This window comes from Triplophysa dalaica, chromosome 15, assembly GCF_015846415.1.
Source record: "Triplophysa dalaica isolate WHDGS20190420 chromosome 15, ASM1584641v1, whole genome shotgun sequence".
Lineage (NCBI taxonomy): Eukaryota > Metazoa > Chordata > Actinopteri > Cypriniformes > Nemacheilidae > Triplophysa > Triplophysa dalaica.
In genome coordinates, this window is record NC_079556.1 from 6,764,437 (window position 1) to 6,789,921 (window position 25,485).

General features: G+C 38.0%; 3 protein-coding genes across 6 annotated transcripts; 2 read left to right on the forward strand and 1 right to left on the reverse strand.

The window, feature by feature from the left end:
- Positions 1-701: 701 nt before the first annotated feature.
- On the forward strand, positions 702-11,226 carry pank1a (pantothenate kinase 1a). 4 transcript variants are annotated; one of them, XM_056768503.1, is made up of 8 exons: positions 702-1,167; positions 4,484-4,836; positions 5,056-5,309; positions 7,421-7,597; positions 7,680-7,700; positions 8,092-8,215; positions 8,946-9,071; positions 9,222-11,226. In XM_056768503.1, the coding sequence occupies exons 1-8, from the start codon at positions 951-953 to the stop codon at positions 9,279-9,281; spliced, it is 1,332 nt and encodes a 443-aa protein (XP_056624481.1). In that variant the 5' UTR covers positions 702-950; the 3' UTR covers positions 9,282-11,226. The 4 variants fall into 4 exon arrangements, with proteins under 4 accessions (XP_056624481.1, XP_056624482.1, XP_056624483.1 ...); XM_056768505.1 differs by lacking the exon at positions 702-1,167 and adding an exon at positions 1,737-1,907; XM_056768504.1 differs by lacking the exon at positions 7,680-7,700.
- A 576-nt stretch (positions 11,227-11,802) lies between these two features.
- slc16a12a (solute carrier family 16 member 12a) lies at positions 11,803-20,211 on the forward strand. The gene is made up of 9 exons (XM_056768710.1): positions 11,803-11,970; positions 13,212-13,375; positions 13,760-13,925; positions 14,194-14,297; positions 14,668-14,811; positions 16,304-17,231; positions 17,699-17,958; positions 18,090-18,275; positions 19,494-20,211. Exons 3-8 carry the CDS (start codon positions 13,768-13,770, stop codon positions 18,224-18,226), a joined length of 1,731 nt encoding a protein of 576 aa, XP_056624688.1. The 5' UTR covers positions 11,803-11,970; positions 13,212-13,375; positions 13,760-13,767; the 3' UTR covers positions 18,227-18,275; positions 19,494-20,211.
- On the reverse strand, positions 19,726-23,518 carry fas (Fas cell surface death receptor). The gene is made up of 8 exons (XM_056768712.1): positions 23,398-23,518; positions 23,072-23,180; positions 22,465-22,593; positions 22,185-22,302; positions 21,949-22,028; positions 21,692-21,822; positions 21,550-21,565; positions 19,726-21,472 (listed from the first exon to the last, which is right to left on the reverse strand). Exons 1-8 carry the CDS (start codon positions 23,434-23,436, stop codon positions 21,180-21,182), a joined length of 915 nt encoding a protein of 304 aa, XP_056624690.1. The 5' UTR covers positions 23,437-23,518; the 3' UTR covers positions 19,726-21,179.
- Positions 23,519-25,485: the final 1,967 nt, after the last annotated feature.

A 25,485-nucleotide genomic window follows, 5' to 3' on the forward strand; every position in this document is an offset into this window, starting at 1 on the left:
CTTTAATTATTTTTGTAGATGTGTACCTGTGTGTGTATAAAAAAACATTTCAGCAACCACTTGGTCATTCATCATTTTCTGTATGTATAAGTATATTGTTCCAAATTAGACTGTATATTTAAATATATATATATTTTCATGTGTTATTTTGGTTAATATTTTTCACTTATTTTCATCTCCTTTGCCCTCATTGGCACAAACAGAGGACATGATTTTACAATTTAAACACATCGTCCTTCTTGACCTCTGATACCTGAGAAACACTCAAGTGAAACTATGACCTTGATCACCCCCACATGAGAAACTAAATTCAGAGAAAGATAGATAGATAGATAGATAGATAGATAGATAGATAGATAGATAGATAGATAGATAGATAGATAGATAGATAGATAGATAGACAGATAGACAGATAGACAGACAGACAGATAGACAGATAGACAGATAGATAGATAGATAGATAGATAGATAGATAGATAGATAGATAGATAGATAGATAGATAGATAGATAGATAGATAGATCCTACATCCTACAAAGGATATTTGAAGACACAGCAAACTTGGGTGTGGAACGATTAGTCCTGTTTTGTACTTTGCTCTGTGATAACATTAGAAGATGGTTGTTTGTGCTTATCCGCGTGCACGGCGCAACGCTCTGAGCTGTAAAACTGGCTCGCTGTGTAGCCATTCCTGGTGACGTCATGAACCGGCTGTTTGACAGGGTGGCTGCCGCAGCGCTGCATGGGACCACAGAAATATGACCGACAATGACCTCGACCGTAGCGTGTGTTAGCTCTTAGCTCTTAATTCGACACTTGTAAACAAACGGTTTAACCATTGCTTGTATTATTACTCTTGAGTCAATTAGCCTACTTCCGTTTTCATACCTAGACAGCGAGGCACATTTAGCGCGTGTCCGTGTGTTGTAGCTCTATAATTTGCATTAAACAATGGACAAAGCCAAATCGGCGATGGACCAGAACGGAGTTGGGTATACAAACGGCGTGCACAAGCCGATCCGACGACAGCTGAGCAACGGGAGCTGTAGCCCGGTCACCACGACGGACGAAAATCACCATCACCACCAAGACCCTCAAAACGACGGGTCCCCGGCGAAGAGGTGTCGACTGTGGAGGCGAGTGGAATCTGCGAAGAAAAGCAGACCACGTAAGTAGATCATCACAGGCAAGAACTGTCAGTCTGTTTTTCAAGCGATTTTATGAGAGATCACTTTAATGAAAATTGACACAGACGTTCAGCGACATGCATGGACGATTTTGAGGAACGCATATCATTTTTTGTTATCGTTTTATCAAGGGTTAAAATCTAGTGTAATAATATATTATTGACGATCATTTTAAAACAGTAAGTGGCCTAGAATGCACATGTGGACATGTGTGAAGGCAGATTTTATGCGTAATATATGACAGATGTCTATACTCTTAACTCGTTGACTTTAAGTGACCTCGATTCCCATGATCACCAACTTTTCAACGAGGGTCCAAAGTGTCACGTCTGGGCCGAGGTCAAATAAGCGATAGCCAAGAAATGTGCCGTTTGTTTTGATTAAACCTTTGCGATTGTTCTTCTCGTTCATTAATTGGTCGGCTTGCGGTCAGGAGGTGGGATGGGAAGGCTCGACGCGTCGTGACCAATCAGCGCTTGACTTTTTTCTTCGCTTGGCCGCTTTAAAAAGGGGCAGACGGGAACGCCCCCAGACTCCACTATGCAGAATATTTTCTTGTTTCTGCCCCTTTTGTAAAACTAAGTGACTGTAGATATAATGCCGTTATAAGACGCACCGAACGTTTAATGTTGATCTCTGCGCGTGGTGGTCGGGGCTGTTTGGACGTTTGCACATTTAAAGGCGAAAAGCAGGATGAAGTTAATATGTTCAAGGAAGCCAGGTAAGACATTTAGTCATTTTGCAGCCGCTTTTATCCAAATCGAGACTTCATGGAGCAATAACATGTCATACAGGAGTAATAATACAATAGGTGCTAATAGAAAGTTACTAGTTTCACCAAAAGCTAGACCAATACATGTTGACATCACAGATTCCTGGTTCTTTACAATAGGTGTCATGCTTGCAATTTATTTTGGTGATGACTGCACTATCATACATTTGTTTTTTAAGGGGAAAATTCTATTTATTTGATGTATATCCAAGTTATTGCAACAGAAAACCTAATCCAAGTTCCTGTAAGTTCCTCATTGTTGTATTCTACGTGTCCAACAGGCTTGTCTGCATTCCACTCTTCTCATGCGTTATACTCTTTTGTTTGAAGCAATTGTTTGCTTTGTTGATCTATTTATAAAATAGTTTGAGACCCAACTACTTATACGTTTTTCTTAACAGATAACCGGTATTTTGAAGGGAACATATTGACCAACAAAAGGCATTTATATCTTGGGTGTTCCTTCTGTCTCTACTGATAATCTTTTTTTTAGAGGTGCTGACAACTTGACACTGTCTTCCATAGTACATGCACACAAAGTCAGATGTTTATGAACAGACAATAGGCAAAATTGTAATTGAATTTGCATGTTTTTCTAATCTGATTCATGTTATAGGGGTCAAATGACACGGCTAAAACGAATATTATCATTTGTTTAAGTTGTAATGCAATGTGTATACACAATTTAAGGTTAAAAAATGCTGTATTTTCCACATACCGTGCATGTTTGTATCTCCTCTTTGCCCCTCCTCTCTGAAACGTGTAGATGTTTTTAAAAAGCTCATCGCTCTGAAAAGCGAGGTGTGCTATGATTGGCCAGTTAATCAGTGCGTATTGGTTGGTCGAATACTGCAAGCGTGTGACGGAAATTTAATGCCTCTTGCCATATTTGGAACATCAGGTCCCAAAGCAATTGTTCAGACAGGTACGCCCACCTTACTTACGTATACATTTGGGTGGTCTTAGTCAAATCATACCACGAACTGACGTAGATTTGTGGGGGTGTGGTTACACGAGGCGTTTCAGGCAGGTCTGGGTGAGCATTCGCTTTTAGATTTAATTAATCTTTTGTTCAGACACTTTAATTTTAGCAATTTCACTTGCCTTGTACATGCATGGGCAACTTTTAACACACCAAAGACACAGAAAAACATGTATTCGCGCCATATGACCCCCTTAAGTTTGGCTAAGCAAGTGATGGACACATTTCCTAATCCTCGCTCTTGCACTCCAATACCCCCTTCACCCATTCTCTTTCAGATTGGCACAGAGTCGCCTTTCAATCCCCCCCCCCTCTCTCTCTTTCTCTCTCTATGAAACCCCTCTCCCCTTGCTCAAATTCACTCTCGCCGGTTTTCACCTTTCCCACCCCCCACTCGACCATACTTTCCTGCCAATTCTCTCTCTCACTCTGCCCCCTGTCCATGTCTCTCTCTGTCTCTGCTGACTGGGGATGTAAACAGACCTTTCACCCACATGGGCTGTGCTGCCTTTTTAAACGTCATTATGTCACACCACTGTCACACCCACTGTTCGTCTGCTGTCTCTGGCTCAATTCCTTTAATAAGGAATAACAAACAATAAGGAAATGACATTGAGCCATCACTAGTTTTACTGATTATTTTGTGGTTTGTCCCCAGGTTAAAAATTGGCAATAAATATTTAGTGCATTTTGTATCACCACATTACCTATTTATGTGAAACACGAATTTGGATCATTTTCAGAAATTATTTTGTTTGCAGTGACTATTAGTAAAGTTGCTATTACTTCACTTTTCCAAACTCCACTTTTCCAAACTCCAGTCCAAAATACCTCCCGATACAGCAAACTCCAATGTCTATTTTAGGGGGAGTAAAGGAACCTTGTGGGTCATTTGAGATGATGTCGTAACGGAGAATGCACTGGACACAGACCGTCATCTGCCCTGTACCAGCTGACAATGTTTTATAAATGGATCAACCATAAACCTAATCGCTCAATTCTATGTATCCTTGAGCAACCTTTTTTCCAGGTTTACTGGGTTCAGCCCAGTGGCCATGCTTTCATCAGTTTTAATGATAAGGCTGATTCATAACTCAGGTTGAGTTTGAGAAATTTGCGTGTACTGATCTCCGATTTTCATTCATTAATAATAACAGACCCGTTGTCTTTTCGTCTCTGTAAGCACTGATGCTACAGTGTCCATGTGTCTTACCTGCTAAGCATCCTTGAACAGCCATTTGCAGCCTAATGCTTGTTTCCACGGTAACTGGCTGCTGCAGTCACAGCTTCTTTTTGTTGGCCTGCTTGCCATGTTTGAATAAGCCTACATAGAAAGATAAAATGGACACACGAAAGTATGGTAGTTATTTATTCCAAAAATCTGTTTGTAGTTTTTGAAGATAAAAAGGTAATTAGTAGTAAGGCGGTGTAGCAAAATTCAAAAAAGTGAATTAAAGCTTTTAAGACCATTTCAATGTAGGTCTAAAATTAGTGATTTTGATCTGTTTTCTTTCTCTCTCTGTCTGTGTGTAATTTTCTCCAGCCTTTCCCTGGTTCGGGTTGGACATCGGCGGTACTTTAGTCAAACTTGTTTACTTTGAACCGAAAGACATCACTGCAGAGGAGGAGCAGGAGGAGGTAGAGAATCTGAAGAGCATACGCAGGTATCTCACCTCCAACACTGCTTACGGCAAAAGCGGTGTCCGTGATGTCCACCTGGAAATACACAACCTCACCATCTGCGGACGCACAGGAAACCTGCACTTCATTCGCTTCCCCACCACTGGCATGCATAGATTCATCCAGATGGGCAGAGACAAGCACTTCTCAAGCTTGCATACCACTTTATGTGCCACGGGGGGCGGAGCTTACAAGTTTGAGAATGATTTCAGAACGGTGAGGAGCTTGACCACAAATAGGATAAATAGTTTTAAGGCATTGTTAAAAAATGACCATTTGTAGTGACAAGCAATGTGCGTATCTAGACTATGTAATGGACCAAGTGGATTTCATGGTGGGCGTGGCTTGGTGATGTGATGCCACAGAACTATAAATTAAATAATTTTGTCCTTTCTTTTTTCTTTCTCTGTTTCTCATTCGCTTCTCGTTTTCTAGATGGGAGACCTGGAGCTGCTGAAGTTGGATGAGTTGGACTGTCTGATCCAGGGGCTGCTGTACATGGACTCGGTTGGCTTTAATGGTCATCCTGAGTGTTATTACTTTGAGAACCCATCTGACACGCAGAACTGCATCAAGAGACCATGCTGTCTTGACAACCCTTTCCCCATTTTGCTGGTTAACATTGGCTCGGGCGTCAGCATTCTGGCAGTGTACTCCAAAGATAACTACAAACGTGTGACGGGCACTAGGTGAGGACAGCTCAGAAAAATAAAGTGGCTTATCAGGGAATAAATCAACACTGAGAGACGGTTTTCAAGGAGGGACTTACATTACAACAAGACAGGAGTAGGATATATTTGAAGGTCCTGTGTATGAAATTTAGCGACATCTAGTGGTAAGGTTGTGAATTGCACCTAAGGGCTCTAGTCTCCACCCATTTGCCTTTCGAAGCACTACGGTGGCTGCACAGGACTAAGATGTCGTCAGGTTTTCGCTTCTTTCCGAAAGAGATAACATATTTACGAAACGCACTCAGTAGAGCAGTTTGTCCGTTTAAGGCTACTGTAGAACCAACATAGTGAATTCCAAGGGGACCCGCGGTGTATGTAGAAAGAAATCGCTCATTCTAAGGTAATAAAAAGATAACGCTTCATTATGTAAGCTATTTAATATCTCTTAAGACAAAGTTATGTATATTATATTGCATTTCTGTCAATAGATCCTCAAAAAATGTAAGTTAGGACATTTAACTTTTTTTATTAAATGGAAATACACAGAGCACACAAAATGTTGTAATTCTGCCGTGTTGGTCCGATTGCCAGCGTTCACACGTTTTTAAAAAACTGCATTTACTCCAGGGTTCCTTTTAATTGAACGAAATGTGGCTGTACTATAACAGTTTTCAGTTTGATTGACAGGAGGGAGGACTTGAACTTTGAACTGTCTGATCCTGTTCAGTTCACAAGTCAAAATATATATACAAGAGTGTTGGTTTGAGAAGTGGGGGGGACACCAAATGGGGGAAAATATTTTTGATTTGAATCCCATTTCCTGCATTTACATACATTTAGTTACTATGGTGATACAAAATGCATGAAATAATGGATTTTCTACATGAAGTGAGCGAAGTGCGGATGGAGGGCAGCAAGTGATTTTATCCATATGGAATTCACTTTCACAAACTCAAAACACTGATTTGCAACGTTTTTGATTGTTTAAATGGATTATACCAGGATAAATGGCTTGTAAACCTGAATCTCCGATTGGGAGGAGACGAGCCGGATGACTTTCTAAAACGGTTAATGAGGTTTTACGTACCTAAACAATGCATTTCTTTAAAGCCTTGTCATAAACACTAGCTGCTGTTAAAAGAACGAGTCTGATCGAGTAAACAGCTTAACAGCGCCTACCGAAACAACGACTACGCAGAACCAAATTTAAACCTTAATTGTAATAAACACTAGCTACTGTTAAAAGAACAAACTTATTCCAGAGATAACAATAGTTTCCCATTAAGCTTGTTTATTAAAGAGACCACATAACTTGGCTCAAGGCAGCGACAGACTGAGAACATAAAACGTTTATTTTATCATGTTTGTGGTTGATATCAGTGATAAACAAAATGTATTTAATTTGGTTTTCCTTGGTTGTTTTGATACGATAAACTGTTTCCTTATAATGGATATTGAAAAAGAAACAAGTAGCGCAAGATATTTTACTTTATCTGTTTAATAAGGGCTCGTTCTTTTAAAAGAAGCTAGTGTTTATTACAAGTAAGGTTTGACAGAAATTTGGACTTACCTGGTCTTTGTTCAGGACGTTAAACATAAGTATTTGAGTTTGTCACAGTGAATTCCTATGGAGAAAATCTGACAGTTAGTGACAGTTAGAAAGTTAGTGACAACTGACAAGCACATAAAATTATTATTATTTTCATAATGTTTGTTGTTTGTAATTATGAAGCTATTCTATTTTTACTAGTCTCACTGTGTTGTGAAAAGATACAGTTATTGGTTTCGGCGAGTACCAGAAACACCTATGATATTTACAGTCTTTATGTAAGGGTGACCGTAATAATCTGGACTTGAGTTATTTCTGTGTCTGACTCGAAATAGAAACTGTCTCCCCAGCAACCTCCGCGAAGAGAGATCTTGTCTTTTTTATGCATGGATTCAAAGCATGCTTTGTGCCATGAACACACAGCCGTGTCTTTTTGTGTGCTTTTCGTTTGTTTACCTTGACCCATTTTTTTTTATGATCGTTCTATATGCACATAGTTAAAATTGTGTTCATAAAGTCAAATTGTGCATATGTGTTTAGATCTAACTGTGTTTTGGCTCCGTCTCCATTTAATCCATAGTCTCGGAGGAGGGACGTTTTTGGGGCTGTGTTGTCTGTTGACGGGTTGCGAGACATTTGAAGAGGCTCTTGAGATGGCTAGTAAAGGGGACAGCACCAATGTGGATAAACTAGTGAAGGATATCTATGGAGGAGACTACCAGCGTTTCGGCCTGCAGGGCTCAGCAGTGGCTTCAAGGTACAAAGGACGCTCTATGTGTGTCTGGTGTCAGGTGGAAAAGACCCACAAATGAAATGTGATTCTGCTGTTTTATTTACAGGGTCTCATGTGACTCAAACTAGTAAGAGCCCATTCCTCTACTTACCCAATTTTGTTTTTAATCTGGAATGATTCTGGAATGACATGATTTGGAATGACATGAAAATCTGAGGTGAAATCAAAGATTTCAAAATTTTTTAATTGAGCTGATCCAGCAAATCTGCTATTATTGATTTATACATGAATTAGTTGCAGACATGAACGGGAGGAATGAACTCAGACTTGTTTGTATAAGCATGCAGCAAAGTACCAAAATACAGTATGTCACCTACATTATGCAGGTGTGGCATGTTTCTTTTGAGGGCACTGTCCCCATTTAATTATGCAAGTAGATAAACCTGTTTCTTACTAGTAGTTAAGGAGGTTCCGTTTGTGACACAATTATGTGTTGTGTGTGTGTGTTTTTGTCATAGTTTTGGACACATGATGAGCAAAGAGAAGAGAGACAGTATTTCCAAAGAGGACCTGGCCAGAGCGACTTTAGTTACTATTACCAACAACATTGGCTCCATCGCACGCATGTGTGCAGTCAATGAGGTGTGTTGTGTGTCTCTATTTACTGTTGCCAAAAGGGCACTCTTCAGAGATGTCGAAACCTCCATATCACCATCAGATCCATCAAAATCATTTTTATCATCAACAAAAGGAAACTGTTAAAAAGTTAACTACATGAAAAGTTACTACAGGACATACCTTGATTCATTTGTATTTAATTAGACCGTTTTTAGTTAAGCCTGATTCTGTTTTTCAGAAATCAGTCAAAAGATTATTTATACAGATTGATCAATACATTTTTATTATGTCATTTGTTTTTCACCTGAAAATGGGATCTGTCTGGCCACTCTGGGCTTCTCTACAGTGTTGCCTTGTAACCTGGTGATCAAGCAGCATTGTACAGGGCTTTCAGAGCGGACAGAACACCACAAAGCAGGAACATTGATAGTACTTGGACAATAGAGGACTTTAATCACATTATTCAGTATCAACAGTGTTTTAGGTTGTTTATCCCAAAGTGTCCGAATTGGCCAAAAACACACCTCTTGTCGCCCCCTGGTGGTACAGAAGGTGTCTTTCAAGCAGTTAAAAGTCCCACACAGAAGAGGTTCGCCAAGGGTGTTAATTAAAGTTGTGTGTATTCATACTTAAAGAATCAATCAAAGTATATGTAGTACCATATTTAAATGTTTACATTTTAAAGTGCTTTCAAAAGGTCAGCAGATTGTGTCTAGCAATGTTTGTAATGTAATGTTTCTGTTTTGCCCTACAGAAAATTGAACGTGTTGTTTTTGTTGGGAACTTTCTGCGCATAAACACAGTGTCAACGAAGCTTCTTGCATATGCTATGGATTTTTGGTCCAAGGGCCAAATGAGAGCCCTCTTCCTGGAACATGAGGTATTACAGTAATCATAATGTTGTTTTTGTCTTTCATTTTATCATCTGCTTTTATATGTTTGAAATATAACAATGATACAATCTTGGTGAAAATTTGTCCTTACAGTGCATGTTAATAATGTACACTTATGTATATGTGTGTGTGTTAAGGGATACTTTGGAGCCGTTGGAGCTTTCTTAGAACTGCTGAAATCATCTTTAGATGACTAAAAGAAAGACATCGACTACTTATCGACTACTTATCCACAGAAGGACTTCCACACAGAAATCTGAAAGAAGCCATAATAGTAATTACTTGTAAATAACTTTGAAAAAAGGTTTTTAAAGATATTTTTATGAATAACACGGTCTCTTTCAGACTCTAACTGAACATTTCTTTTTTCTGTTGTTTTTCATTTTGTACTGTTTGTAAATATCTCTACTGTATATTGAACAGGAAAAGTTTAACCAAGGCCAAATCGTGCTGTGTTAAAGTTTCCTTATTCTTGAACTGGCACTAGGCGAAAGGGGCACATCTGTATTTAACTGTTCTCTTTATGTGGCCCTTGCCAGATAGTGGACCTTTAAACTGCTGTTTAGACCCCAAATAATGTTTAACAATGTTTAACAAATTATTCTGGTTATACAAGTCTTTGTTTAAGATTTCTGCATAACATGAAATAACCTTTTATGGTTCGTTCTCCGTTCACTCTTCACTGCTGTTAGCGTTTTTTCATTCGTTCGTTCAAACGGGAATCAGTTCATTGTGGTAATTTATAGACGAAAATGCGCGCTGATTCACATGAAGCCTTTCATTTCTCACATGGTTTTAATTTTAAGAAGGATTTCTATGGGACCAAGTGGCCAATTTAAAATTGTCACTTCCGTTAGGAAACTACTGTAATGTCCCATGTAGAGTAGGTACATGATACTTGATATAGAACTTACAACGGAGAAAAATACAATGACTTTTAAAATTGTGTTTTACAAAATAGGCCAGTTAGCTCTGTCTGGTTTGTGTGAGCTTTGCCTCTATCCACCCTGCCTTTTTTCTGTTGCTGTGTCTTTACCGTCAAACCAAAGTCACTTTACAATCTAAAACTGATTATATAAACATACCTCGTGTTTAGCTGCCTTTCTCTGGTCTAAACAGCAGTAATGATGTACTCAGAGTAGCAGGGTGCAAAGTTTCCTCGCCATTCAAATATCAAACATGTTTAGACGGTTCAGTGGCTTTCCATTGTAGTGCCAAACTGTAAGACGGAGAGGTCAAACCCGACAGCCTGCTAATTCAAACACTTTTGCTTTGTCAGGCCATGTCCTGTGTCGCCTCAATAACTAAATTACTTCTCATGAAAGTTGCCTGCTATTATTCTTCAGATTAATATAGTTGAAAGCTGCTAAAGAAAAAAACGATCATCTTTGTATTTGTTTTTACCTTCAATGTGAGATTTTCTATGTAAAAACGGTTGTATAACTAATTTAAGCATAATAACGACTTTGTTTGGATTTGGTATTAAGAAAGTTAACATATTTGGTGCACAGTTGCAATTTATCTGATTTTTTATGCAAGTACACTGCATAAAATTGTATGTTCAAGCAAAGCTGTCAACCACTCTCTCTCATTTGCTCATATTCAAAAATCAGCTTTTTGTAAATGTGGTTGGCTTCCTCTTATAGAGTTTAAAAAAATGTTATATCGCTGCTCATGGAAGCAGTACGTATCTGCTGCCAGCTTTAACAAAATTATGATTTTAGTGGCTGAAGGCCAGTCCTCTTGCAATGCAGTAAAATCAATTGTCCACGATGTTGTTTGCATACGGCAGTTTTGGGGAGTCAGTCTGCTATTCTCAGAAAATTTCTGTCTGTGATACTGCTGTGCTAAATGAGAGTTTGAGCTTTCGGGGCAGAGGGTTCCTTTCTCTTTGAGATTTGTGTGTGTTTTCTTTAGGTTCCTGCTGAGATTGTTAAGACTTGCTTTGCTCAATACAGTTTGTGGAAAGATGTAAATAGTAATGCCTTTCTATCTCTGCTTTGACAGAAGCCACTGTTTTTCTTAGTGAAAGTTGTGACTTCACTATATAAAATGGAACACTTGATATGTGTGTGTGCACTGGATTTATTGGATGTAGAGACTCCAGAAAGGGCATTTAAGACAAATAAAATATTAAACAGATGCCGAAGCGAATGTTTTTACTTAATTATTTTAAGCTTAATCGAATATGAAAATGAATTATGATTTTATTATAATAAATAACGGGGCATATTGATTACCATTTAGTTTGACTTAAATGATCATTATTAAGGTTATTGTAGTGAGACCATAGTACATTTGTGGTTACTGTGTTGTTTTTACGAATAAATCCAAAAGAACTACAATAAACTATAGTTGTATATAAAGTTTATAAATGACAGTTAAACCATGGTTAATTTAGGTAAACTCTTTTTCTCATTTTATCTTTTTGTGTTACATATTGTGTTAATATTCTGCTGTACAGTTATTTATCTTTCCAACAAAAGCGTACCAAGGCAAACATCTAAAAAAACATAAGTGCAAAGAGCACCCATACCATCACATAACCCCCTTTAACACAACTGATAAACGCTTTGAAAAGCAAATGAACCCACCTTACCCCCTATAGGGCAATATGCAAAAATCCAGCTCTTCGCCCCCATTAAAGTGAAGGGTGAGAGGGAAAAAGCAGTAGTGTACTAGCTTCTTTTAAAAAATTATGTGTTTGAGAAAGTTTCAAGTTTAAAACGCATTGGTTGACTGCAGTTTCCGCCCTGTTGCTGTGTCTCACGCGCATGCCGCACAGTGATGCAAAAGCCTGTGCGTCCAGCGCACTTCAGAGCGGAGCAACTGTTGTTTTGGATGTCGTCAACTCTAGATGCGCTACACTAAGAAATGCAATGCAGAGTAAGTAATTGTTTCTTTTTGATCTCTTTAAACGTCCAGTCATGTATTTTCAATGTTTTTATTTGGGAGAAATCGAACAAAACTGTTAAAACTGCAAATTTATCTCGAGCAATGGATGCACTTGTTTTACACACTTTGCATTTGTGCATACGCATATTCGGAATGATGTATCACAACTATCGTGTGATTAGGTTTATAAACAAAATACATATAATAAATCAGCAAATTAGTTTTTTCCCTGCTGAAAACAATAGAGACAGAAAATCTAATGGATTTAAAGGGCTACTTCACCCAAAAATGACAATTCTGGCATCATTAATTCACCTTCGAGTTGTCCCTAATCTGTATGCATTTATTTGTTGTGATAAACACAGAGAGAGATATTTGGAAGAATACTTATGTGCAGACAGATTTCGCCCCGCATTGACTCACATAGTAGGAAAAATAGCTTTAAAATTGTTTGTTCAGTTGAACACATGAAAACATTTTGCTTTCCTGTAGCTTAGTGGTAAGAGAAGGTCATGGGTTCGATCCCACGGGATTGCACATACTTAAAAACAAATGTATAGGATAATGCAATGTAAGACACTTTGGATAAAAGCGTCTGCCAAATGCATAGATTAAATTAAAAACAAATAAATTCCTAAAGTAGGACAGCTCAGTTAGGGGCACTTTTGACCACCATTGTATTTCTGTCTGGTTATTAGCATTCTTCCAATTATCTTTTTCCGTGTTCATCAAAACTAAGACATTTATACAGATTTGGAACATCTCGAAGATGAGTAAATGATGACATGCCAGAATTTAAGTTTCTGGGTGAAGAATCGCTTTAACCGTTATTATGGAAATTGTATTTGTTTTAATAGAGATTGTAATTGTTTTGTTGGTTGGTAAACTGTTGGATGGGTACCAACGGAACACCATTAAATCCTACTGGAATAAGGTCCAGGCCCATTACATAAATCATTTTATTTGTAATGGGAAACTGTTAATGATTCATATAATAGTATTTAAAATTAAAAAAAGTTCTGTATGGTTCATTCTCCAAGTGCTTCAGTCCTTATATAATTTCATATCCATGTAGTGTGGAGCAAGTTATATTTTGAACTGTTAATAATGAATTATTATTGTTGTGAGTTATGTAAGTACCAGGACCCCACAAGAGATGACATTGTGAACATTTGTCAGTTTGTTTGTAATGTGTTAATGTGTATGAAAGTGAGTTTGTGTATGATTTGTAGGTAAACTCCACCCGACTTCAACAAACCTACCTCATTACATTTAAGCTTCTCTGATGTTCCTTAAGAGAACCCACCTGTTGCGCCTTCAAGTTGAAGATTAAAAGACATCTATGAAGTAAACAAAAACGTCTGACCGCTTTCTGGCTTCTTGGACATAGATTGAGGTGAGTCCGGGAATCTGTATTTTTCAAATCCAATTGGTCAACAATTTTGCAATAAGATAACTAGTTTAAGTCATTTTTTTGGCCCTCTCATGTGACACCCAAAAAGACACTCAGATACTCTAAATGTGTCTAGAGCAGGACGGTCCCGGCCTTTGTTTTGCAAGGACCCGACAAAACAACAGGCCTTTTCTAAATCTGTGCTGAGACAAATGAAGGGTCTCTCTCTCTCTCTCTCTCACACACACACACACACGAACACACACAGCCAGTCATTCTTTTCAGATCCTCTGGAGTGGTAAATAATATCTAAGTTACATGTTATCCATTGCTTACGATTGAGTTATGATTTGCGTACCTGTATTTTGTTGTGTATGTGAAAACAAGACCTTGTGATGGGTGAGGTAGTAAAGGACCAGAAGACAGAAAGGATGTCCAGCAAAAGTCTAGAGAAAAGTCAACAAATCGAACGGTCTGCACAGGACGGCGGATGGGGCTGGATGATTGTTGCTGGTTGTTTCCTTACCACTGTTTGCACACGTGGTGTCACCAGGTTTGTGCATGACAGAACAGATTGATATTTTTGCTTACCTGTTCTGGAATCTCTTTACATCATCTCTGTCAGATTATTGTGACACTGAGTGGAAATGAAAATTTTATGTATCGAATGGGTTATTTTTAAACTTCTTTCTTTTATTAAAGCAGGATAAGTACCTCTCAAAAAGATTCTGTGTCTAAAATGTGTTTTTGGTGTATGCTAAAAACAGCGCTCAAAAGCAACAGTGTTGCTCAGAAGTTCATCTCCGATCTGTCCTTTGCAGGTGTGTGTCCATCTTCTTTGTGGAGTTCCAGACATATTTTTCCAGAGATTATTCCGCAACTGCGTGGATCCACTCCCTGTTGGACTGCACTACAATGTTATGTGGTGAGACCCATATAAAAACATACAGTATGAATACAGGTCTCTAAACAACAAATTGGAGACTCTGAGATCTGAACTGAATCACTGTATTGATCTGAACAAAACGTTGTTGTCAGGAAGTTTGTGCTGACAGGTTCATAGTACAAAGTCCACACTAAACCACATTTAACATGCAGCCAGTGAGAAAGACGGATCACACAAACACATTTTTATATTGTTGTGGTGGCCTTGATATGTGATATCCTTATTATCCTCTTGAGAAGTAATCAGGTACCAAAGACTGTTGTCTGATTCATCTATAATAATAATTGAACTTATATCTGTATTTGCCTCACTCATGTTTTTCTTTCTATCTCCCTCTTTCTCTCTCCAGCTCCATTGGGTAGTTATATCGGGAACCGCCTCTCCTCCCGTATAGCTATCATAATTGGTGGGATACTTTCCTCTGCCGGCCTGCTGCTCAGTTCAATGGCCACCAGCCTTGAGTTTCTGTACCTTACACTGGGTGTTGTCACAGGTTAGATACAGATGCACACACACCAAACCTATACATATATAAGTATATATACACTATATAAACCTATAATTAAAGTTCCTGTCTCAGTTTTCTAACATTACACAAACATTTAAACAAAACCGAATCAAATATATTTAAAGGTCTCATGAACTGTGCTTGTTTATTGTTTTAAACTGTTATATGAGATCTATTTATGAAGTTTGCATGGTTTTTACATTCAAAAACATCAAAATCAATAAGTAATAGGCTATTTTCTACACAGGTTTTGAGACCAGCTCTGCAAATGCTCGATCGGTTTTAATGGGCGTGCCGCATTGAAGACTTTATAAGTAAACGCCCACCGCTTTGATTGAATAGCAGTTTGCATAGTTGGAGCCTTCTGTGAATATGGTTAGAGACGTAACGTTAGGTTACACATAAGCACCATTCACAGTTTTCGAACGGCATCAGTATTATATGGAGATCTCCTGTCTGCATTTGAGACCCATTATCGCGTACCGTAAAAAAGATCACCATGATAGCAGGTGTTAAATGTTACGAGAGTTTCCACGATATCGACAAACGGGAGACTCCAAGTAACTTATGGATATCCCCCAGTACCCGAAATAATACCACTTCAAATAGATTGTTCAAACGTCTTAAGAATTAAACTTTAACCCCGTATTACTAATATCGGAATCCAAAGGAAGGTTATGCAGTGACTGTATTCTTCCACAACAAGGTATGGCACAATGTTTGGCTATTTTTTAACGGAATTTTTGATTATTGCTTGCTCGCTCTATCTAGTTCCGCGCCACTTCAGAATTATCATGCGCGACCCAGTGGGCGGGGCTAGAGAATTATTCGTTGTTATTTTTCTATAGAGGTGGTGTTCAACCTATCAATGTCGTCATAGATAAGTGCATTCCAGAACTTGGCATTCGCTGGGCCTGGTGTCAATAACAGATGTAATCTCAGTAACAAGGGCATTTTCAGTTCTATCACTTACATGATGTTCGCGTGAATACGATTCCCACGTATATAACAATATATAATAATCTCCCTGTAGATTAGTTCTGAAAACAAACAAAAGAAAAATTGAAAATTTCATTATCTAGCAAGTTAAAAGTATGTCTACCCTGTATAATATTGGGTTACCAGTAGAAGTATTGTTTCTCAGCTGAACTTAATTGCAGAAGTCACACAACCCATAAAAATAAATAAACAAATTGTTTACTAAGCACAATTATTATACTATATTATTATATTAAATATTAATATAAAGTGATATGAATATAAATTGATTAAAATATTTTTTAAATATCATAACCACTAGCCAGACCGATAAACAAACAGAGCCAGGCGTGTGCGTCCGATGAAACCGTCAATAGAAAAAAACTTGACCTGATATCTGCATATATACATTATATAATTTGGGGATCTAATGTATTCATTAATATACATTTTTTTGCATCAAACCAGTGAACACTAACCCTCCTGATCCCTTGCATAGGTCTGGGATTTGCTCTCAGCTACACGCCCGCAATTGCCATGGTGGGTTCTTACTTCACCGAGAGGAAAGCGCTAGCTTACGGAATCTCCATGTCGGGAAGCGGCATAGGAACTTTCATTCTGGCTCCTGTCGTGCAACTCCTCATCGAGCGCTTTTCATGGAGGGGGGCGCTGCTTATTTTAGGGGGATTGGTATCGCACCTGTGTGTCTGTGGAGCCCTCATGAGACCTTTGGGGGGCCAGAGTAGAAGGGAGAAGATGGAGTTGGAGAACACCAAAAAAGTTGATTTGCAGAATGTGAAACAAGCAAATGCAAAACGCAATGCACAAGATATTACGCAGATAGATGGAAAAACAGAGAAGGACACAGACGTAGAGTCCGCAAGGGATCTGCAAAATGGTCGTAAAGAACATATGGGGATAGATGATACAGAAAAACACTCCAGCGAAGAGCTGAAACAGAAGATCGTAGAACATCCAAGGACGAACGAACTGAACAAAGACTTACATCTCACTTTCCGAGATTTAGTACAATCAGGTGACCCGCATTCGTGCTTTTTGCCCATCAACCGGGAAAACATAACAATCCCATTGTCAAAGTCTCAATCAATAGTTAACTTTAACCAAACCGCTCTGATACATTCAACGGTGGCAAACACAAAGATGCTGGATGAGCCTACGAACAGTATATGTTCCAAACTAAGAGATACAATATCGAGGGAAACTTCCTTCCTGTTGATACCAGACTTCCTACTGTTGCTGGTGTCCTTCTTGTTCCTTGCGTACGGTTGCAGTGTGCCGTTTGTTTATCTAGTGCCATATTCCGTTGGTGCAGGCATCAGCCCCCAGCAAGCGCCGTTGCTTATGTCCATACTTGGAGTTTCAGGGATTGTGGGTACTATCACTTTCGGATGGATTGCAGACAGAAAGTAAGTATGTTGGGAAATCACTTTTCCCTTTTGAAAAATATATCAGAAATTACACAAGTCAGTCATACCCATATTACTTAAGAGGCCTGTTGAGTAAAACATTCAGCACAAATGTGGCAGTCCCTTCCTAATCAGCTTGAAGGGATAGTTCACCCAAATATGACTTTCTTTCATCTGTGGAATACATAGATATTTTGAGAAACGTTTCAGTGGTTTTGTGTCATTACAATGGAAATCAAATAGAGGCAGTAACGTTTGGTTACCAACGTTTCTGCACAAGAAATAAAGTCATACAGCTTTGAAATGACATGTGGGTGAGTAATTAGGAAAGTGATTTTTTGGGGGGTGGTTGAGCATTCCTTTAACATAACAGTAGGGCCATTAGATCCATCTAGTGTGCACAGTAAATGTTAAAATATAAAAGTCTATGAATGTTATACCCAGATTTGATCTTTATGTGTGTGTAGGTGTTTGAGGTCATATCGGATGGTGAGCTACATGCTGGCTGTGGGGTCAGAAGGCCTCAGTTGTCTTTTCCTGCCTCTCCTGAGAAGTTTTGCCCTGCTGGTGCCATTTTCTATCTTCTATGGCTACTTTGATGGAGCTTACGTGGCACTGATCCCTGTGGTGACTTCTGACACTGTTAGCCCCAAACACCTTACATCAGCGCTGGGAGTGGTTTACTTTCTTCACGCCATCCCCTACCTCATCAGCCCACCTATTGGAGGTAAAGGGAACTGTTTTTTATTCACATAAATACACACCATTTACAACTATACACTCTCATTTACTTTTATGGTTGCAGCACATGTAACGTAGTCAAAGTATTTGATGGGATCTCTAATTTTTCTTCCTTAGGTTGGTTAGTGGATCAGACAGGGTCCTACACTATGACTTTCCTCCTCAGTGGAATCTCTCTAATCTGCAGTGCTGTGATTTTGGGTGCTGTCAGATTTATCCTCCATTGCACTAGAGGGCGCTCTTCCTTAAACTGACACCAAAACAGGCTAACAGATCTTCAAACATTAAGCATACAAAAACAATCACTTTTACGGAGCCCTTTTGGGGACATGGTGGTGGAAAAAAAATTAGAGGGAAGAGAAAAATATTTTTTAAAACTTATGCGTTATCTCGCAAAATCTTTGCGTTCCCCCGAGAAACATTGCGTTATCTCGCAAAACTTTTGCGTTCTCTCGCAAAAACTTTTGCGTTCTCTCGCAAACATATTTGCGTTATCTCGCAAAACATTCAAACGTCCTGTTATTCAGCTGCGTACATTAACAATGGAGCGGTTCATACTAGATTCCCGGACCAATAACTTGTGAGCTAAACGTTGTTATAACACAAACAACACATTATTCTTAGACAAGGATCAACAACCTAGTCTTCCTCAAAACGAGAATATAAATGTATCTCTATATGAGCAGGAAACATGGGGTAGTTCAAAGAGACCGTCTACAAATTGACTGTAAATCCAAAAAGCGTTATTAAAAAATTGTCATTAATAACTTAAATGTTACACACTGTAGTCTCACCAAATTCAGATTACACATTAATGGCCTCCTGCTGAATCTAAACTGGTTTTAGTTATACTACATTATGTAGCACTGAAGTGAATTACTATTTTGAGTAGCCTAATGATCTTCTGGGTTTGCCCTTTATAGAGGATCCCTTCGGTCTTGTCTCAGCCGGCTCCCGCCTGGGGCTCGTTTTGTTAAAATATTTAGTTCATGTTCATTGTTTACGTTACGTAGAATGAGGTATCATTTGTGTTATAAGAACCTTTAGTTCACTAGTTATTAGTTCGGGAATCTGCATATATAAACCAATGTTTAAGGAGCTAGTCTCAAACTCAGCCAGCAGGACATTAAATATATTCCCCTAATATTGTATTCTGTATTTATTCACACTGTATATCCTGCACTTGCTAATTGCACTTCTGGTTAGACCTAAACTACATTTCGTTACACTGTACTTGTATATGTGTAATGACAATAAAGTTGAATCTTATCTAATCTAAACAGGAAGTGTTTGTCCGAATTCAAAAGTTTTGCGAGATAACGCAAAGTTTTTGCGAGAGAACGCAAAAGTTTTGCGAGAGAACGCAAAAGTTTTTGCGAGAGAACGCAAAAGTTTTGCGAGAGAACGCAATGTTCCTCGGGGGAACGCAAAGATTTTGCGAGATAACGCAAAAGTGTAAAAAAATATTTTTCTCTTCCCTCTCATTTTTTCCCACCACCATGTCCCTAAAAGGGCTCCGTACACTTTCAAGAAACATGGAAGTATAATAAAAGTGTCACCTCCAGAGAAAACTGATCTATTGCCAAAATGTAGAAATATACCAGCGTTTGTTTATGGATTCTGTACAATCCATTTATAGTGATCAAGAAACTCAAATAATGCCTTGTTAGGCCTTTTAAACAAAAATATACAAGAGATTCATTTCATTTGTCATGGGCTCCTGCTGTTGAACAACTATGAATAGAAATCGGTGTGAAAATGTGTCCTATTTTATTACAACACATAGCAGGAAGCAACATACAAACATTCCACACATTACAAACAGTAGGCCTACCATGTAAAAATCGCCTTGAAGACATTTACATACTAAGCTCATTTTAAGAAAATGTTATCTTGTCTAAACATTATTATATTATTTTAAAGCACTTATGGTATCGAGTCCTCTGGGCAAAATTGTATGAATGTGTCAACATATGGGCTGGTGATGTTCTATCCACAGATTTTCTTGTTTGTCCACATACATCACAGCCACATCCACAATTCATTTGAAGATTACCGGATACAGTATGAAGAATTTAATTCCAAAATGAGATTAATTTTTTTCATCAAAATAATGCTTTTTTACTGTGCATTCCAATGAATATCAATAAAACTGAAGTTGGTTTCTTTCGATTTAAGCCATAATAACTCAGATAAATACGGCTAACTATCACAATAAAAATACATGATTTTTTTTAAACTGAGTAATCTCATTTAGGAAACTCTTCTTACATTCTTACTTTTACCCAAAGCGACTTACATTTACATTTAGGCATTTGGCAGACGCTTTTATCCAAAGCGACTTACATTGCTTTATCCTATATATTTTTTACATAGGTATTTGCAATCCCCTGGGATCGTACCCACAACCTTGCGTTGTGCAGACTAACATTGCATTGTACTATACATTTGTTTTTGACTGGGATCGAACTCATTACATTGGCGTTGCTAACGCCACGCTCTTACCACTGAGCTACAGGAAAGCTCTCTTAGCTGGTTTAACTCATGGAATGCTGTTCACATTTCCCTAAAAAACATGCTTCTCTACATATTCACCTACAATATGCTGATGCTTTAAAGAATGCCAGGTTGCATCACCTTATTTTTTGGTGTTTTCTGCTGTTATTAATAATATGGTGTGTAAACTGACAGGAACCAACGGCTAAGAGAAGAACAGGATTGGGAATACACCTCAAGGCTTGATCCTCAAGATCTTTGATCCAACCTGAACTCATTGGAATTAGTAACGATTTTATGAGATGGCTTTTTCGTATGAATCAGTATGTTGTGAATCGTACAAAAACGTACAAATACCAGAAAATAAAAAACCTAATCCCGCCCCTAACCCTAACATCAGCGGCATTCGCACTGAATGTATATGAATGAAAACGCACGTATTCTAGCCGACAAATAGCCACCTTTTAGTGCTGGGTCATCCCAGATCTGTACCACATTTACATTTACATTTAGTCATTTGGCAGACGCTTTTATCCAAAGCGACTTACAGTGCACTTATTACAGGGACAATCCCCCTGGAGCAACATGGAGTAAAGTGTCTTGCTCAAGGACACACTGCTGGTGGCTGCTGGGATCGAACCAGCAACCTTTTGATTTACCAGTTCAGTGGTTTAACCCACTAGACCACCATCTCTCCATATACAGCTAGCTTTAAATGTTTTTGACTGGTTCTCTTTGAACAATTTGTTTGATCCGATCAGCTGTTGTTTTGGCCTTCAGTTCCAGAAGTATCTCTATGAGAGTTGGATAGGCTTCATATAAACCCTGAGACTGAGACCAATCCACTAGAAGTCTGTAGGTCTGCTCCTTCACATCTCTTGGGTGGTTTATCTCATGTTGTTCAATATCAGCTTCAGACATTCCAGTGCGACGGGCAACATCTATCATATTTTTTTGTTGCAGAGTGGAAGCAATTTCATGCAGGTAAGGAACTATGTCAACAGCTAAATGGAGAAGATAAGAACACTGATTTAGGCTCCTTAGGATTGATATCATTTTAACTCATAAGATTTAAACATACCTTTTGGGAGAAGTTCCTACATGTGAAAATAAGAAAAGAGAAATGCATAAAAAATCATACATATGTCAACTTGGATTATGAACATGTGAACTACATGCATCGTCACTAGACTGTGATTGAAGCTCATAACAGGAGAATTTACCTGGAGTTTTGGATCATCTTTCTTCTGTCTGTCCTTAAAACAAAACTTTTTTTTTTGGTGTAGAAAACAAACCACCATCAAAGGCCCAATGATGAGAATGACTGTCACCACAACTACAGCTACAATGCCTCCTGAAACATAGCAACCATTGGTAGTTGTCCATCACCATTCTCTGTACTGTATTTTGCATAAATAGCAATAACAAATTGCATAAAACCGGCCACTGGGTATGCTTGCATCTAGTATATGTTCTGTACCTTTAGACATTTTGACAGCACGGCACACTGTGTTTTTGGTTAATGTGCATGGTCTTTCCACAGCTCCTTGTTCCTCACACCTGTTGGACAAATGAGAGGCAAACAGAGAAAAGACTGAATTTATGTTTAATATCCATATCCACACACCCCTATTTCTTGTTTTTACTGAAAACCCTATTCCTCACACTGTATCCTTCAGTTATCTTTATATCTTTATATATACACATACTACTTACTTGTCACAGGGTTGACAGGTCCTGCACAGGTGACCTTTGTCGCAGTAATAATTCTCCTGACATTCACAGACAGCATCAGAATTCCTCGAACAAGAATCCGTCATCTCCATTTTAGTTCCTGGAATGATGCACAAAGTGGGAAAGCAGAAATGAAGGCTCAGTTATTTATTTCTGCATACTAATCGTACCTACTTTGAAAAGTGACTATAGTTTCAATATACATTAAAATCACTTTTACATCTGGTAAATGAACATGTAAAAGGGAAGAATTAAAACCTACTCTCAGGATCACAGTCTCTACAGCGATGGCAAGTGTGTTCACTGTTTGGGTGTGTCGCAAAGAAGCCATCCTGGCAGATTTCACATTGTGTAGCAATGTTGTCTTCGCAATCAGATATAACCCGGTAGCCTGGAACACACACACACTTGATAAACATCCAATGTTTTTAAAATAAAATATTTTATAAAAAGATTTATATGAATTATATAAAAATATATTTTAAAAATTGTATCATAACCATCTGTTTTGGCAGAATGATACTATTTGTGCTGCCATTGTTCAACTACATAATATTATGGTATAATGATTAATGTAGTAAAACCATTTTCATAATTTAATTTTACATTTATTTTTTGTAAAGAAAAATATTTGTCTATAAAAAGTTCATAAAATAGCAATTAAATACTTATGGAATATTCACAAATGTGTTATAAATACTCTTAAGACATTACTTAATCCTGTTCTCAAAGTCTTTACTAGAAATGACTCACAATATATATTGTGATTGTTTCTGCCATCACAAATACATCAAAACTAGTACAATAACACACCATTTAACAATGACAATATAAAACAGTGAAGATGTTTTCAAAACAACTGATCTCACCGCTGGGACACAAGCAGCAGGTTTTCCCCAGATGCGGGTAAGTACCGTACTCACAAACGCCGCGTCTTCTGCGCATTCGCCTGCCCTCTGCCAAACCTACAGACATAGTCTAAAATAAACAAAAAACAAATTAAACAGAAGAATAACATCACAATAAAGTGGATTTCTAATTTAAACAATCGTATAAACCACATTTATTACAAGCAGAATGATCTTAGAAACTAAAAACGAAAGTAAAACCCCCTTTTATATGTATATAAGCCCAATGAGTTATTTCACGGATAGATTTCTACATCAAAACGGTAATGTTGTACTGATTTACTCACCAGACACAAGACACTAACGACAAGTTTGTAAAAATACATGTTTCAGGAATAGACACGCGATGTGTCGCAGTGTTCCCAACTATTTTCATTTGAAAGTGCTAAACGTCAGGCGTTAATTTGCATATCAGTGACGTCATCATCCATTACACGCAGATACGCTGTATGGAAGGCCAGAAGAGCCAAAACGCGTGAAACTAACGTGTTAACACGGTATGGTTTATTAGGCTCTTCATCAGTGTTGGGTAAGTTACTCTGAAAAAGTAATTAATTACTAGTTACTCATTACATATTCAATAGTGTGATTAGATTACTGTCCAAATTACTCTGTCCAAAAAGTATTTAGTTACTCATTACTAATTACTTTCTATATCCTACATCAACCTTGATTAGTTAATTGATTCAAGGATAGACATGAAATAATATAATAATTAATAATAAATAATATTATTAACTGCCCAAAGTATTACAAATGTGAGAATTATACATTAAAGCACAGATTTTAAAGTAAGACTTTGAATTTTGATGTCAATTACACTATTGCACACGCATATATTTCACAAAGTATTTCGTTTAATTACATCAAAAGTAACTGTTATTAAATTACAGAATAGTAATCCCTTACTTTACTTTTTCAAGGGAAAAGTAATTAAATTACAGTAACTAATTACTTAGTAACTAATTACACCCAACACTGGTCTTCATGAAATTTCAGGAATATATTTTGCTTAAAAACACCCAATGGCTGTGTAAACACAACCCTTATTGCCTCGTCAAAAAACAACAGTTTTGCAACCAGTTTTGGTTCATGACACTTTAAATGATATTGAGTTACAGCGCATCCCACCCCCCTTCCGTTTGGCTTGTCAACACAACACACGCGTAGTACTGCCATGGCAATCGTTTAACTAAATTATATTTCCTGAATTCCTCTGCGGTTAGTTTTGTATTAAACGTCTCACTTCATTCGTTCGGAGACAAACAAATCTGTTAAAGCAAACAGCGCTCACGTTGTGCGTGTATGCTTGCCTAAAATCCACGGATTGCGCACCTGAGATCTCAGCGGAATAACGTTAACTGTTACACACACACCGTGAAAGCATAACTAATAATCTGTGAATGATTTTTCAGCCTAAGCACCATGTTTCTGACGCTGGGAACTACGAGCTCATAAGGCAGACGTTAACAATGTGACATCATGGGCAGACGTAAACAATGTGACATCGGATTGTTAGGGGATCCCCAACAGCCTGTTTGTGTCACTGTTGTGGTTTAAAGGAGATTACAAAAAGAAGAATAGATGTAATTGTATAATTACAGGGTGTTCCTGCACACACGCTGGCGACTCAGTTTCTGGTAGATAAACATTTAAAAGTGCATTTTTCGGGATTGCTGTCCTTTAAGGTCTGCTTCATAGCTCTTCTCTCTGAGCTGTCGTTTACAAAACATTATAAAAATACACCCTAGAGAATCTATGCTCCGGTTTCATAGGCAAGGTTTAGCCTAAGCCAGACATGCCTTTGTTAATTTAGGCTATTTAAGTCACTTTTATTAAAATGCTTCAGAAGAAAACATTACAAATGTGCCTCTTGAAACAAAACAATGGGACTGACATATTTTAAGGTATGTCAGGTCAAGTATTTTTCTGTTAAGACAGCTAAAAATTCATTTTAGTCTGAGACAAGTCTTGTGTGTGAAACTGGGGCTAAAACTGATGAGTAGTTTTAATCTAATTTAATAGAATCTAATTTTAATATAACCTAAAGATAAGATACATTTTTATATTATAACCAAGCACAGGCCGGAAGTCAAATTTTCGTCAGCTTGTGTGTCCATTGAAACCGTCTATATGACAAACGTGTCTCTGTTTCCTACCCAGCCTTATAACCCTATTTCCTTTGTCAGGTTGTCAGTGGTTGTTTTCTCTTCAACCTGTGCATCTTTTTGTTCACAGGCGTCGCCACAACGTTGCATCATATAATTCAGAAACACACACACCTAGAAAGGTAACATTTACTGGTTGTGAGAGGGTGAGGTGGCAATTTCAGATCAACCCCATGCCTGAACACTTAACTTCCTCATTCAAGAAAT